Here is a 15988-nt window from a genome sequence, read left to right as displayed (position 1 = left end):
GAAACTTTCAAACTCATTTTATGAGACCAGCATTACCTTGATCCCAAAACTGGGCAAAGACCCCATCAAAAAGGAGAATTAGGGCACCTGAGTGGCTCAGTGGGTTAAGCCGCTGCATTCAGCTCAGTCATGATCTCAGGGTCCTGGGATCGAGCCCTGCCTTGGGCTCTCTGCTCAGCAGGGAGCCCGCTTCCCTCCTTCTGTTTCTGTCTGCCTCTCTATTTATGATCTCTGTCAAATAAATACATAAAAATCTTAAAAAAAAAAAAAAAGGAGAATTATAGGCCAATATCCCTGATGAACATGGATGCAAAAATTCTCACCAAAATACTAGCCAACAGGATCCGACAGTACATTAAAAGGATTATTCACCACAACCAAGTGGGATTTATTCCTGGACTGCAAGATTGGTTCAACAACTGCAAATCAATCAGTGTGATACAATACATTAATAAAAGAAAGAACAAGAACCAGCTCAGTAGATGCCAAAAAAGCATTTGAGAAAGTACAGCACTCTTTCTAATCAAAACGTCACAGTGGAGGGAGAGAGGGTTCATACCTCAATATCATAAAAGCCATCTATAAAAAACCCACAGCAAATCTCATTATGAATGTGGAAAGACTGAGAGCTTTTCCCCTTAGGTCATGAACACAGCAGGGCTGTCCACCATCACCACTGCTATTCAACATAGTCTAGAAGTCCTAGCCTCAGTGATCAGACAACAAAAAGAAATAAAAGGCATCCGAATCGGCAAAGAAGTCAAACTCTCACTCTTTGCAGATGATATGATACTATATATGGAAAACCCAAAAGACTCCATTCTAACGAGTAGAACTCATATAGGAATTCAGTAAAGTGTCAGGATATAAAAATCAATATAGAAATATTGATTTTCAGTTGTATTTCAGAGATCAGTTGTATTTCTATATATCAATAACAAGATAGAAAAAAGAGAAATTAAGGAGTTGATACCATTTCCAATTCTACTCATAAGCATAAGATACCTGGGAATAAATCTAACCAAAGAGGCAAAGAATCTGTACTCAGAAAACTTACAGAGTACTCAAGAAAGAAACTGAGGAAGACACAAAGAAATGAAAAAACATCCCATGCTCATGGATCGGAAGAACAAATAATGTGAAAATGTCTATACTACCTAGAGCAATCTACACAGTTAATGAAATGCCTATCAAAATACCATGAAGTTTTTCAAAGAAATGTTGAAAAAGAAAACCAAAGTTGTTGGCATCACAATTCCAGACTTCAAGCTTATTACAAAGCTGTAATCATCAAGATTGTATGGTACTGGCAGAAAAACAGACACATAGATCAATGGAACAGAATAAAGACCCCAGAAATAGACCCTCAACTCTATGGTCCTCTAATCTTCGACAAAGCAGGAAAGAATGTCCAATGAAGAAAAGACAGTCTCTTCAACAAAAAGTGCTGGGAAAATTGGACAGCCACATGCAGAAGAATGAAACTGGACCATTTCCTTATACCACACACAAAAACAGATTCAAAATGGATGAAAGACCTCAGTGTGAGAAAGGAATCCATCAAAATTCTAGAGCAGAACACAGGGAGCCTCCTCTTCGACCTCAGCCACAGCTACTTCTTCCTAGAAACATTGCCAAAGACAAAGGAAGCAAGGGCAAAATGAACTATTAGACTTCATCAAGATCAAATGCTTTTACACAGCAAAGGAACAGTCAACAAAACCAAAAGACAACCGACAGAATGGGAGAAGATATTTGCAACTGACATATCAGATACAGGGCTAGTATCCAAAATCTAAAAAGAACTTATCAAACTCAATACCCAAAGAACAAATAATCCAATCAAGAAATGGGCAGAGGACATGAACAGATATTTCTGCAAAGATGACATCGAGATGGCCAACAGACACATGAAAAAGTGCTCCACATCACTCAGCATCAGGAAATACAAATCAAAACCTCAATGGGATACCACCTTACACAAGTCAGAATCACTAAAATTAACCAGTCAGGGAAAAACAGGTATTGGCGAGGATGTGGAGAAATGGGAACCTTCCTACATTGTTGGTGGGAATGCAAGCTGATGTAGCCACTCTGGAAAACAGTATGGAGAGGTTCTTCAGAAAGTTGAAAATAGAGATACTCTATGACCCAGCAATTGCACTACTGGGTATTTACCTTAAAGATACCAATGAAGTGATCCGAAGGGGCAAGTGAACCTGAATGTTTATAGCAGCAATGTCCACAATAGCCAAACTATGGAAAGAACCTAGATGTCCACCAACAGATGAATGGTTAAAGAAGATGTGATAGATTTACACAATGGACTACTATGCAGCCATCAAAAAACTCCGAAGTCTTGCCATTTGAAATGACGTGGACGGAATTAGAGGGTATCATGCTGAGCAAAATAAGTCAATCAGAGGAAGACAATTATCATATGATCTCACTGATATGAGAAGACAGAGGATCATAAGGGAAGGGAGAGAAAAATGAAACAAAATAAAACCAGAGAGGGAAAGAGACTTTATCTCAGGGAATGAACTGAGGGTTGCTGGAGGGGAGGGTGAAGGAAGGATGGGGTGATGGACACTGGGGAGGGTATGTGCTATTCACAATGCTGTGAACTGTGTAAGACTGATGAATCACAGACCTGTACCCCTGAAGCAAATAATACATTATATGTTAATTTAAAAAAAAAACTTAAAAATAAAACCCCTCTGTACTATTTTTATAACTTTAAATAAGCTTAAAATTATTTAAAAATAAAAAGTTAGAAACAAAGAAAACATAGCCTTTCTGAATTTTGAAGAGCATGGTTTGGTAGATTCATAATTATATACCAAACTGAATTAAACCACTGGTAATTATTTTTAATTTTGAAAATCTTGAAAGGAGTTTCCACTTTCTGTGTTCCCTATTATGCTTACACCTCTATAATAAGGCAGTGTTGCAATTTATGCTTTAACATGGTTTTTCACCCAGGACACTTAATTCCTTGAGAAAAGGGACTCCGACTTATTTATTTCTACATTCTCTTTGACTTGGCAGTCTTTGTCAATAGGAAATGCTCAATAATTAAATTCTGAATGAATGAAAATTATGTAAAAGATCTCAATGCTATAGGATTTACTTACGCTCCACAAAGGAAGTAAAGAGCATTCTGAATCTGCTTAGCCGACTACCTTCATCTGCCCACATTCGGATCACTCCAACTCCTGTTTTCAGCATCACATCATTGGCCACAGTGCTGCAAAACTTAGCCTTCAGATTTTCAATAGAACTGCTTCCATCATAAACTGCAACGAAGTTTCTCTTGCATTCATTTGAGTGCTCCATTTGATAATCTAGGAACCTCAAATAAATCTGTAACATTAAAACAGAGAAAAACACTGCTTTTGAAAAGATTAAAATTGAGTGTTGTATTTCTGACTATCCAGTCGACATGGTAGAAATACAGAACTACGACAGCTGACAGGGGCACAAGAGCTAAAGGCTGGTGCCCAAGAGTCAAAAGAACCAATACTGATGGTTTCCTTCTTAATGGGACCAAGCATTAAGGAACCTAAGTTTGTGTTTTGTCTATAAAGAAACTTTTTGCTCCACAAGGCAAAATAGTTTTCTTATTATGAAAGCAACCTCCTGGTACTGACAAATTGGGAAAATAAAAGAATCACTCTTGCAATTGTTGCGATTTTTTTTTTCAGTTTTTCTTCACATTTTAAAAACCTAAGTTTAATTTTAAGATATATACACCCTGGAACACATTGAAACCATTTTTATCTTACTATACTCCTCAATACCACAAACGTTTCCATGATATCTTGTTGTTTGTTTATCTCTTATTCTATACTGGACATTTAAGTGATTTTAAGACTTCAACCCATAAATAACAATTTCTATGTTATCAGTCAGGAAGATATCAACTGCAGTATCAAAATAAGCACTATTAGTATCTATTTTATTTAGCATCCTCTTTCTTGAAAATTTTATAGGCAGCTTGCTACCTGGTACTAAGTTCTTAAAATATGGTTGGCCCACTTTTGTTTGAAGATTTCCTTTAGACTGTAGGCTTAGAAATACTGTGAGCGGGGCGCCTGGGTGGCTCAATGGGTTAAGCCTCTGCCTTTGGCTCAGGTCATGATCTCAGGGTCCCGGGAATGAGTCCCGTGGGCTCTATGCCCAGTGGGAAGGCTGCTCTCTCCCCTCTCTGCCTACTTGTGTTCTCTCTGTCAAATAAATAAATAAAATCTTAAAAAAAAAATACTGTGAGCATTACTGCTCAGATTGTGGACTTAGAAACACATTGTACATATCTCTAGGAGAACTGAATGAAATGATGAAATGGCTATTATTCCTTACAGGCAGGGAGAAAATGAAGGCTCAGTTTGTTAAGAATTTGCCCAAGGTTACTCAGGGTGAGGATTTGACCTGGGTTGGCCCGACTCTAACATTCGTGTTCTTTCCACCCTCTGGGGTGCCTTTTCTGCACGCATGCACAGACAGTTCCCTTTTTGCTCTAGTTGCTCCTCTGTGACTCTACAATTGAAATCTTAGTGAATAGAGAATAAAAATTTCCTTTGTCGTTAAAGACATGAGTATTCATTCTAGTTTCTATTTCTGAGGTAGCAATGTGATGCCACCTCCAACTCTCATTTTAAAGATTTTATTTTTGGGGCGCCTGGGTGGCTCGGTGGGTTAAAGCCTCTGCCTTTGGCTCAGGTCATGATCCCAGGGTCCTGGGATCGAGCCCCACATTGGGCTCTCTGCTCTGCGGGGAGCCTGCCTCCCTCTCTGCCTGCCTCTCCGCCTACTTGTGATCTGTCAAATAAATACATAAAATCTTAAAAAAAAAAAAAAAGATTTTAAGTAATCTTTATACCCAACATGGGCTTGAATTCACAACCCCAATATCAAGAGTCACATGGTTCTACTGACAGAGCCAGCGAGGCACCCCAGCCCCTGCCTTTTAACTTAAAAGACTTCATGGGGTGCCTCGGTGGCTATCAGTAAGTGTCTGCCTTCCGGCTCAGGTCATGATCCCAGGGTGCTGGGATGGAACCCTGGATTGGGCTCCCTGCTAAGCGGGAAGGCTGCTTCTTCCTCTCCACTCCCCCTGCTTTTTAAAGATTTTTAAAATCTTTAAAAAATTTAAAAATAAAAGACTTCATATAATAAAAATGTAGTATCTAGTATCTCTTCCCACTAAAATACCTTGATGGCATAAAACTAAGAGCAAACAACTAAAAAATATACCTCAAATGGATAACTTTTGACCAAGTAACTTTGGCTTATTGGAAATGATCATCTTGTTACTTACTTCCAGGAGAATTGTAGAAAATAGGTAATTAAATAGGATTACCAATTCAAAACTTCACACAAAATCTTCATGCATGTATTACATAGAAACAAGAACTTTCCTTACATGTATCATTAGTACTCATTAATTTCTCTATTTCTTATATAATTTTAACATTCTGCCCATGGTTTTGTGGTAATGGGCAAGTATCACCAATACTGTGTGACTGTCTTCTCTATTACACTGTGAGGCCTTCTAAGGAGAGAATCATGTTCTAATTCTATCTAGTGTCATTCTTGCTCCTAGGAAGAATGAATATATGACTAGGCTTATAAAACTATGAACTTGGTAGATCTAAATATAAGAAAAACAGGAAGTCTGAAGTGTATCTTCTCTGTTTTTTTAAATCCAAAGATACATGGTTCTATCCAAGGCCATAGTAAATGCTCTTTAAAGGTATTGAACTCAAGAGATTTAAGTCATAAGACAATGACATTCTTTTCTATTGTGAATGCAGCTCAATACTGAAACAGTTCAGTTCAACTAATTTTCAGAAATTATTTCTAACAAGGGGCACCTGGGTGGCTCAGTTGGTTAAGCATCTGACTTTGGCTCAGGTCATGATCTCAGGGTCCTGGAATCCGGCCCTGCATCTCCAAGTCCAGCTCCCTGCTCAGCGCGGAGTCTGCTTCTCACCTGCCTTCTGCCTTCCCCCTGCTTGTGCTCTCTCCCAAATAAATAATCTTAAAAAATCTTTTCTAACAAACAAAACTGACAAATTGAAACAGGGAGGAGACACAGACTACTCTTCTCTCCGCCAAACTGCAAGACCACAGATCTGCTAAAGGCTCCTGGTCTCTTATCACTCCTACAGCCTCCTCAGGGAGGTGGAGTGAGTTACCTTAATGGTGGGGAGGGATTCTGATATCTTTTTCCTTCCCTCTTTCCCTGGACTGGAGAGTAGGTAGCAGTTACCTCAATAAGTGGGTTTTCTATGCCTATGTAAACTTTCCTTGGGCTGGTCTGGCCCAGGTTAGACTTAGGTGGGAAGTCGAATAGGTGGTGGCTAGGGAATTAGCAAGTCTGATAAAACTCTCATCAAGCTGGTTCCTCCAGCCCTCTTGTAATAAAGGAGCTATTTGGAATCTCCATATTCTCCCATGTGGAGGGGAAATAGATGCTGTCTATTGGAACACCCCTCCACCTGCCCCTGCCCAGTGCAATGAGATCCTCAGAGAGCGACTATAGACATAACCTTGGGGTTACTACATATTTGGTTCTGGACGATAATAAAGTGAACACTGCAATCAAGTGTGTCAAACGAATCTTTTGGTTTCCCAGTGCATATAAGTTAGCTTCTACTGTAGCCAGTTAGGCATGCAATAGCATTGTCTTAAAAAAAAAAAAAAAAAAAAGAAAAGAAAAGTAAATGCTTTAATCCAAAGGAAAGTCTTGGGAGGGTCTTGTCTCGATGTGGATGGCTGCTGACCAGGGTGGTGGCTGCCAAACGCTGGGGTCACTGTTACAATTTCTTCAAATAAGTTAACAATGAAGTTTGTTGCATCAGTGGAATCTTCTTTCACAAATATTTTTTCTGCAGCACGTGATGCTATTGGTAGCATTTTGCCCATAGAACTTCTTTTGTCTTTAAATTCAATTAATTAACATGTTATTTGTTTCAGGGGTACAGGTCTGTGACTCATCAGTCTTATATAGTAATACCCAGTGCTCATTACAACACATACCGTCAACGATGTCCATCACCCCTCCAACCTGAGATTAAAAGTCTCTTATGGTTTGTCTCCCTCTCTGGTTTTGTCTTGTTTCATTTTTCCCTCCCTTCCCCTATGAGAATTCTCTTTCTCTGACTTATTTCCCTTAGCATAATACTGTCTAGTTCCAAACATGTTGCTGGAAATGGCAAGGTTTCATTTTTGATGGCTGCATAATATTCGTATGTGTGTGCATGTGTACGTACATATATCACAGTAGAACTCCTTTTAAAATGGAGTCAATCTTCTTAAACCTGCTGCTGCTCCTTTATCAAAGATGTTTATATAATATTCTGAATCCTCTGTTGTCATTTCAACAGTCTTCACAGCATCTTCACCAGGAATAGATTCCATCTGAAGAAACCACTTTCTTTGCTCGTCAAAAGCAGCAACTCTCACATGATATAATGAGCAGTGGGCATTAAAGAAGACTGATGAATCACTGACCTCTAACTCTGAAACTACTAATACATTATTTGTTAATTAATTGAATTTATCTTTTTAAAAGATTTTATTTATTTATTTGACAGAGATCACAACTGGCAGAGAGGCAGGCAGAGAGAGAGAGAGGAAGGGAAGCAGGCTACCGGCTGAGCAGAGAGCCCGATGAGGGGCTTGATCCCAGGATGCTGGGATCACGACCTGAGCTAAAGGCAGAGGCTTTAACCCACTGAGCCATCCAGGCGCCCCTGTTAATTAATTGAATTTAAATTAAAAAAATAAATTCATCTTAAATCCAAATTAAAAATAAAAGATCAACTCCTCATTAGCTCAAGTTTGATCATGAGATTGCAACAATTCAGGCATATGTTCAGGCTCCACTTCAAAATCTAGCTCTCGGGCTGTTGCCACATCTGCAGATACTTCTCCACTGAGGTCTTGAATCTTTAATTTGTAAAGCACGCAGTATTTGTGAAGCACAATAAAAGGAGGTATGCCTGCATAGCATTCCAGATCAAAAGGAGACACCAGATAATTGGCAATGCAACGGACTCCCTGACATTAGATCCCTGTCTTATGGTGGACATAAAATCAATTCTTAAATGTAAAAACTAACACACACAGATGAAAATTATAGAAGTGTAGTTCTATGACCTTTGGTTAGGAAAGTTTATTTAAAGCAAACACAGAAGACACAGAGTATAAACCATAAAGATTATCAATTTTATTATATAAAATAGATTTGACTTTGAGAACCAGCCAAGATGAAGCACAGTATTGCTTATTTCTCTTATTGCAACTAAAAACTGAGGATAAAATATGAAAAGCAACTCCATGAGGATTCTGGAAAGTAAAAGGTGGGTGTCGATGGGAAGTCAAACTTGAAGGACCCATAAAGAGGGGGACACTCCGTTTTTTCCTGGTCTCCTGGGCTGATAATCATGGAATTCAGGGAACTCAGAGAAAGCACTGCAGCCATAAGACTGAGAAAGGGACCCTTCCCAGCTGAAGAGTGGGGTGAGGCAGAGATTTCTGGCTTGTTTTTCCCACTCTACCGGCTCTGCTCAAGGTCAGCACCAGTCATGGGTCCACATGCAGCAGCTATAGGAGCAACTAAACCCCAAGAGAAGTCCCATCTCTTTAATTAGCAGAGCTGAGAAAGGACAGGATGTTGGGAGATTATGGAGGGACTCACCATTATTTTTTTCCTCTTCTCTTAGTCACTCAACACTCACAACAGTTAGGAGGCAGAAACTGAAGGAAACTTATCTTTCTGGCCACCAGTGGAAATGAGAAAGAAAAACCATGCTATCCGGAGAATGTGAAGAACTCTTGGAGAAGAGGGAGTTAAAGAAAATGCACTAGTTCTGGCTTACCCCTAAGCTGTGTATTCATGAAACAGAACTAAAGAAACATGACAAAGGTGTTGAGAATGAGATTCTAGTACAAGCCACTGTCCAAGTCCCTGAGTGGGGGGCATGGCCTGGGCAGGTCGACCCAGCACAGCACAGCAAAGACCATGAAGATGACAAACACTGGAACCACCACCCACATAAAGTGACAAGGTATGTGCAATCTGAATCTAACTGGGTAGTTGGTCTGACAAAAATAAAATGAATTTAAAAAATCAACATTTTTCAGGTATTTTTAGCAGGACCCAGAGTCTCACAGTGTTATATTCAAACTGTCCAGGACATAATTAAAAAAAATAACTCACATATGAAGAATAAGGAAATGTGGTTAGTTCTGAAATGAAAGAAGAGTCAAGAGATCCCAGCCCTAAGAGGACTCAGATATTGAAAACTACCAAAGACTGGAAGAATTTTTTTTTTTCCTAAGAGAGAGAGACTTCTTAAAGAGAGACTTAAAAGAGAGACTTGTGCCCAGTGCAGAGCCAGATGGGCTCACTCTAATGACCCTGAGATCATGACCTTAGCTGAAATCAAGAGCAGGATGCTTAACTGACTGAGTCACTGAGGCATCTCAGAATTGCCAAACACTTTAAAGCAATTATATAAATATGGTCCATGAGGTAAAGGCAAACACTAAGGGAGTAGAAAGACCACAGTGGAAAAATAGAAATTATGAAAAAGAACCACATGAAAATTTTGAAAATGAAAAATATCTGAAATTTTTAAAAAATTCACTCTAAGGGCCGAAGACAAGAATGGGATGACAGAGGTAAGTCAGTAAACTGGAAAATGACTCAGGAGAAACTACCTAATATGAGATACTGAGAAAAAAGGATTGAGGGCAAATGAATACAGTCTCAAGGACCTGTAGAACTATTTCAAAAGTGTCACTTAAGTCTCAGAGGGAGGAGAGGTTGCTACAGAAAAAAATATTTGAAGAAATAACTGCTAAAAGTGCCCCAAGTCTGGTGAAAGGCAAAAATTTACAGATTCAAAAAGCTCAGCAAACACCAAACAGGATAAAAGCAAACAAAAAAACATGGCCTACAGACATCAAAATCAAACTACTTAAAATCAGAGATTTAAAGTCTTGAGATCTGACAGAAAAATGATGTATTTTGTAGAAGCAAACGGTTTGAGTGACTGTGGATTGCTCTTCAGAAATCATCAAAGCGAAGGACAGTGCAACAAAATTTTTAAGTGCTGAAAAAAAAGAACTTGTGAACATCAGAATTTTGTACCCAGCAAACATATTCTTTCAGGAATGAGAGCAAAAGAACTACACACCCTGGTGAAGACTTAAGAGACTTAGAAAATTTGTGGTACACAGACCTGCAATAAAAGGAATGCCAAAGAAAGTTCTTTAGATAAAAGAGAAAGGATACTATAATGAATCTTGGAACTTCATGAATGAAAGGAAACATAAATGGTAAATATCTGGATGAATATAAACCATCAAGGATAAAAAAAGAGGCTATCACTATAGACCTCACCAACATTAAGGAAAAAAAAAGGGCGCTGGGCTGGCTCAAAGACACGTACAACTCTTGATCTCGCGGTTGTAAGTTCGAGCCCCATGTAGGGTGTAAACAAAAATAAAATAAACAAACCAGTGAACAGCTCTATGATGCCAAATCAGATAACTCAAATGAAAATGAACAAATTCCTTAAAAGGAACAAACGGCCCAGACACTTCTGACAAGAAATATGTAACCTGAATGGCCATATATTTATAAAAAAATAACGAATTCATAATTTAAGACCTTACAAAAAAGTCTCCAGGCCTAGATGAATTCATAAACAAATTATAACAAACATGTAAGGAAAAAATTATGCTAATTCTTCACAACCTCCTCCAGGAAGATGGTGCACTTCTAAACTCACAAGACCAGTATTACTGTGACACCACCAAAGACAGAAGGAAACTACTCATCAACATTCCTGTGATTTATAATAAACAATATATATATTTGAACTTTGTCTCTGTTTCTGGCTCAGACCTCCCCAAACCCTTGGAATTTCCTGAGCAATAAGAGCAGCGGGAACATGTTCTATTTGGTCTCTTGTCCTCAGTTTCTGAAAATATTCCAGCCGTTGAGTTGAAACTAATCGTAACAAGTCCCTTTCAATGACAACTGACTTCCTATTAATGAGGTTATCTTCTGGAAATCCCTTAAGGATGGGGACTAGTTACTAGGGGAAATAACCATGAGTTGAGGGCTTAAACTTTCAGTTCTATGGCGATTTCCCTGGAGGGGAGAGGGGCGGGGATGGAGGTTAGATCAAGCACCAATGTCAGTGATTTAATCAACCATGGTTATGTAGTAGCCTCCATAAAAACTCAGAAGGATAAGGTTTGAAAAAGTTTCCAAGTTGGTGAATCAGAATGTTTCCATATGTCATCGTGCCAGGCCCCCCACTCCATGGGGAGAAGCTCCTTTGTTCAAGACCTCACTGTGTCTTTTGATATGGCTGTTGAATCTTACCCTTTAATATGCTCTGTAATTAACTGGTAATTTAAGTAAGAACACTGTTTCCCTGAGTTCTCTAAGTCTCTCTAGCAAATTAATCAAATGCAAGGAGGAGCTCCTAGAAACCTGATTTCCAGCCAGTTGGTCAGAAGCACAGGTGACAATGACAACTTTGACATGAAACTGGCATCTGAAGTAGAGGCCAGACTTGTGGGACGGAGCCCCCAATTCTTAGAATCTGGTGCCATCTCCAGGTTGACAGTGTCAGACCTGAGCTGAATTGTAGGACACCCAGCTGGTGTCTGGGAACTACTTGGTGGTGTGGGGGAAAACCCCACAAGTTGGAAGTGGTATCAGAATCATCAGCCAGGGGCGCCTGGGTGGCTAAGTGGGTTAAGCCACTGCCTTCGGCTCAGGTCATGATCTCAGGGTCCTGGGATCGAGTCCCGCATCAGGCTCTCTGCTCAGTGGGGAGTCTGCTTCCTCCTCTCTCTCTCTCTGCCTTCCTCTCTGATTACTTGTGATCTCTCTCTGTCAAATAAATAAATGAAATCTTTAAAAAAAAAAAAAAGAATCATCAGCCAGAAAAGCAGCAACATATAAAAAGTATAATACTTTCATATAATCATAACCAAATATAGTTTAATCTAGGAATACAAGGCTGGTTTAAATTTTGAATAATCAATATAAGTCACCATTATAAATAGACTAAAAAAGAAAGGTTATATGATCAAAACCTCAGAAAAACAGAGAACTTCTGTAACCTGGTAAAGGGCAGCTACAAAAACCCAGAGCTGTGGGACGCCTGGGTGGCTCAGTTGGTTGGACGACTGCCTTCGGCTCAGGTCATGATCCTGGATTCCCGGGATCGAGTCCCGCATCGGGCTCCCAGCTCCATGGGGAGTCTGTTTCTCTCTCTGACCTTCTCCTCGCTCATGCTCTCTCTCACTGTCTCTCTCTCAAATAAATAAAATATTTAAAAAAAAAAAAAAAAAAGCCAGAGCTGACACCATACCTCATGGTGAAAATCTGAATCCTTTCCCCCTCAAACTCCGTAACAAGGTAAGTCCTAATCAGCACCATACTGGAAGCTACAGAGCGCAGAAGTGTAGACTTTAAAGCTCCAGTAATCAAGACAGTGTGGTACTGACAGAAGGAGACCCATACATACAAGAAACAGAATACAGCCCAGAAAGAGATTCTTACAAATAAAGCTATCAGTATTAACAGAGATACAAAGGCAATTCAATGGAAAGGATAGTCTTCAACAAATGGTGTTGGAAAAATCAGTCATCCCTACTAGGAAGGAAGGAAGGAAGGAAGGAACAGCGGAACCTTGAGCTATACCTAGTACCTTAGACAAAAATCAACTCAAGATGGGTCATAAATATAAAATTGTAGAAGCTTCAGAAGGAAATATAGGGAACACATCCTTATGACTTTGGGTCAGGCAGAGAGCTCTTGGGATTCATCAAAGGAAAATTCACTAAAAAAATTTACAATTTGACTTCATTAAAATTAACCTTTTTCTCTGTGAGAGATACTGTTGAGTAAAAAGAAAAGCCACCGACTGGTAGAAAATGTTTGCAAATCACTTGCCAGAACACTTCTTTAATCCAGAACTCAAAAGTAAGAGTACAGTAAGAACAGTAAGAAAACCACCCAATCTTAAAATGGGCATAGGAGACACTTTACCAAAGATTTAGACATTACAAAAACTTCAAGTTAAAACCTGATGATAATCAAGTGTTGAGAACTATGTAGAGTAATTGAAAATCTGATAACGCTTCTTGTGGAAATGCAAAACAAAATAACCACTTGGGAGAACAGCTTGGTGGTTTCTTACAAAGCTACCATGTGAATCAGCAGGTTCAGGGATGGATATCCAGAAAAATGAAAACAATAACAACAACAACAACATGTTTACACAAAACCCGTATGGAAATGTTTATAGCAGTTTTATCAATAATAACCAAAAACTGGAAACAGTCCAAATGTTCAGATGGTAACAGTAAGCTACAATATATCCATATAATAAAATCTGCTCAACAAGAGGGATAAGCTAATTGGTCCATGCAGTAACAGGAATCTCAAATGCACCATATTAAAGAATTCAGACTCACACAAACTGTGTGATTCTCTTAGTTTTAGAAATGGTAAAACAAAAGAACAAAAGATCATTAGTTGCCAGGGATCAAGACTGAAGAGAACGCCTGGGTGGCTCAGTCAGGTAAACCTCTACCTTTGGCTCAGATCATGATGCCCAGGTCCTGGGATTGAGTCCCACATCAGGCTCCTTGCACAGTGGGGATACTGCTTCTCCCTCTGCTTGTATGTTCTCTCCCTCTCGCTGACAAAAAAATAAAATTCTAAAGAAATAAGTAAAGATTGAAGGTAGGTTTTGACTGCAAAGGAAGAGCATGAGATAATTTCCCTGGGGTGATGGAACTGTTCTTGATTCTGGTGGCTGTCAAAAAATCTTCCTGTAGGTTGACATGACTGAGTATCCTGACACAACCAAGTGTCAGCAAGGACTGAGTAAAGGAAATGCTCTTAACTTGCTTTAAAAGGATAAACTGCCAAAAACACTTTGGAAAACCTTTTGACATGCTCTGGTAAAGCTGAAAATGGTCACACTCCACAAGAACTGCACTTCTGGATATATAACCATACAAAATCATCCTAGATGGGCATAATGAAAATACAAAAATTGCTACACCATTATTTAATATATTATTAAAGTGTGAAAGTAGGGGTGCCTGGGTGGCTCAGTCGGTTGGTTGAGTAACCAACTCTTGATTTTGGCTCAGATCATGCTCTCAGGGTTGTGGACTCAGTGGGGAGTCTGCTTGAAGTTATCTCCCTCTGCACCGACCCCCATAAGCAAATCTTAAAAAAGTAAAACTGAATGTCTAAAAAGAGAATGGATAGTGATTTCTACAACTGATACAAAATTTTCAAGTATAAGAATAATGTATATTTTCATAGTACATAAATATGAAGGTATGGAACTGCATATAGGAATTATAAAACTCAAACTCACAATAGGGTATGTGAGAAAGATAATGGGAACATAGATTTCCTCTATACCTGTAATATTATATAGCTTTTACTTTCTCATTTGATAGTATTTGATTTTCTAAGTGTTTAAGAAATTAAATAATATTTCTCACATCTTGATTTTTCTTTGCCGGGGCCGGGGTGAGTGGAAGTGGAGAATGAGATGGGCAAGAGATCTTGCTCTCTTTACCAAGCGGAGGTGGGTAATATTATGTTATTTCAAACACTGAATATTGGAGAATGTAACTTCTTTTTTTAAAGATTTTATTTGGCAGAGAGAGAAGAGAGCAAGCACATGCAAAAGCAGGGGGAGCTGCAGAGGGAGAAGTTAAGACAGACTCCCCACTGAGCAGGGGCCCAACACAGGGTTCGATCCCAGGACCCTGGGATCCTGTCTCGAGCCGAAGGCAGATGCTTAGCCGACTGAACTACGCAGGTGCCCCGAGATTGTCACTTTTTTTTTTTTTTTTTAAAGATTTTATTTATTTACTTGTCAGAGAGAGAGCGAGAGCGAGCACAGGCAGACAGAGTGGAAGGCAGAGTCAGAGGGAGAGGGAGAAGCAGGCTCCCTGCGGAGCAAGGAGCCCGATGTGGGACTCGATCCCAGGACGCTGGGATCATGACCTGAGCCGAAGGCAGCTGCTTAACCAACTGAGCCACCCAGGCGTCCCGAGATTGTCACTTTTAATAACTAAATTTTTAAAACTGAAAAAGTTCAAAATACTATACATAGTTGACATGGGAATTGGATCAAATTTTTAAAACCATTGTTAAACTAGATAGGTAAATAAACCTTAGAAATTTAAAGGAAAAAATGTTAAAGACTACCTTGAGAGCCGAATACTCAAAAATGGGATAAACTAGTTAATGGGCGATGTTTCAGAAAAATCCACTTGTAAATATACAAAAGAAGTCACTGATGTTCAAGTCCATTGTTCTCAGCGGCCTTTCCATAAAACTACAGGCATACTGTGCTTCTCAGACACTGCATTTTTTACATATTGAAAGTCTGTGGCAACCCTGTGTCAAGCAAGCCTATCAGTGCCATTTTTCCAAAAGAATTTACTCATTTTGTGTCTCTAGGTCACATTTGCTAATTCCCACAGTGTTTCAAACTTAGAAATTATTATATGTGAATCGCAACAATCTCATGATAAAGCGTTAACGGGTGAGGAGTTTCTCATGGATGAGCAAAGAAAGTGGTTTCTTCAGATGGAATCTACTCCTGGTGAAGACGCTGTGAGGACTGTGAAATGACAACAGAGGGTTCAGAAATTACATGGACTTAGTTGATCAAGCAGCAGCAGGTTTAAGAGGACTGACTCCATTTTAAAAGAAGTTCTCTGGGTAAAACGCTACCACACAGCATCGCATGCTGCAGAGAAGTTGTCTGTGAAAGAAGAGTCGATGAACGCAGCAAACTTGATTACTTATTTTAAGAAACTGTCACAGTGACCCCAGCCTTCAGCAGCCACCACCCTGATCAATCAGCAGCCGTCCACATGGAGGCAGCAAAAAGATATAGACTTGCTG

General features: G+C 39.3%; 1 protein-coding gene across 4 annotated transcripts in view; it reads right to left on the bottom strand.

Annotated features, from left to right (window-relative positions):
• Positions 1 to 15988, bottom strand: part of NETO2 (neuropilin and tolloid like 2) — a 91696-nt gene that overhangs the window by 49591 nt on the left and 26117 nt on the right. For all 4 annotated transcript variants that reach the window (XR_009348806.1, XR_009348805.1, XM_059152839.1 and 1 more), the window contains exon 7: positions 3138 to 3366. Coding sequence is in view for 2 of the 4 variants with exons in the window: in XM_059152839.1 (XP_059008822.1) it covers positions 3138 to 3366 (229 nt within the window). In the remaining 2 variants the exon portion in view is untranslated. The remainder of the gene's footprint in view (positions 1 to 3137; positions 3367 to 15988) is intronic.

The sequence above is a fragment of the Mustela lutreola genome, chromosome 16 (genome assembly GCF_030435805.1).
Source record: "Mustela lutreola isolate mMusLut2 chromosome 16, mMusLut2.pri, whole genome shotgun sequence".
NCBI lineage: Eukaryota > Metazoa > Chordata > Mammalia > Carnivora > Mustelidae > Mustela > Mustela lutreola.
The sequence above is the reverse complement of the archived record's forward strand: the minus strand, read 5'-3'. Positions and strand labels throughout refer to the sequence as shown.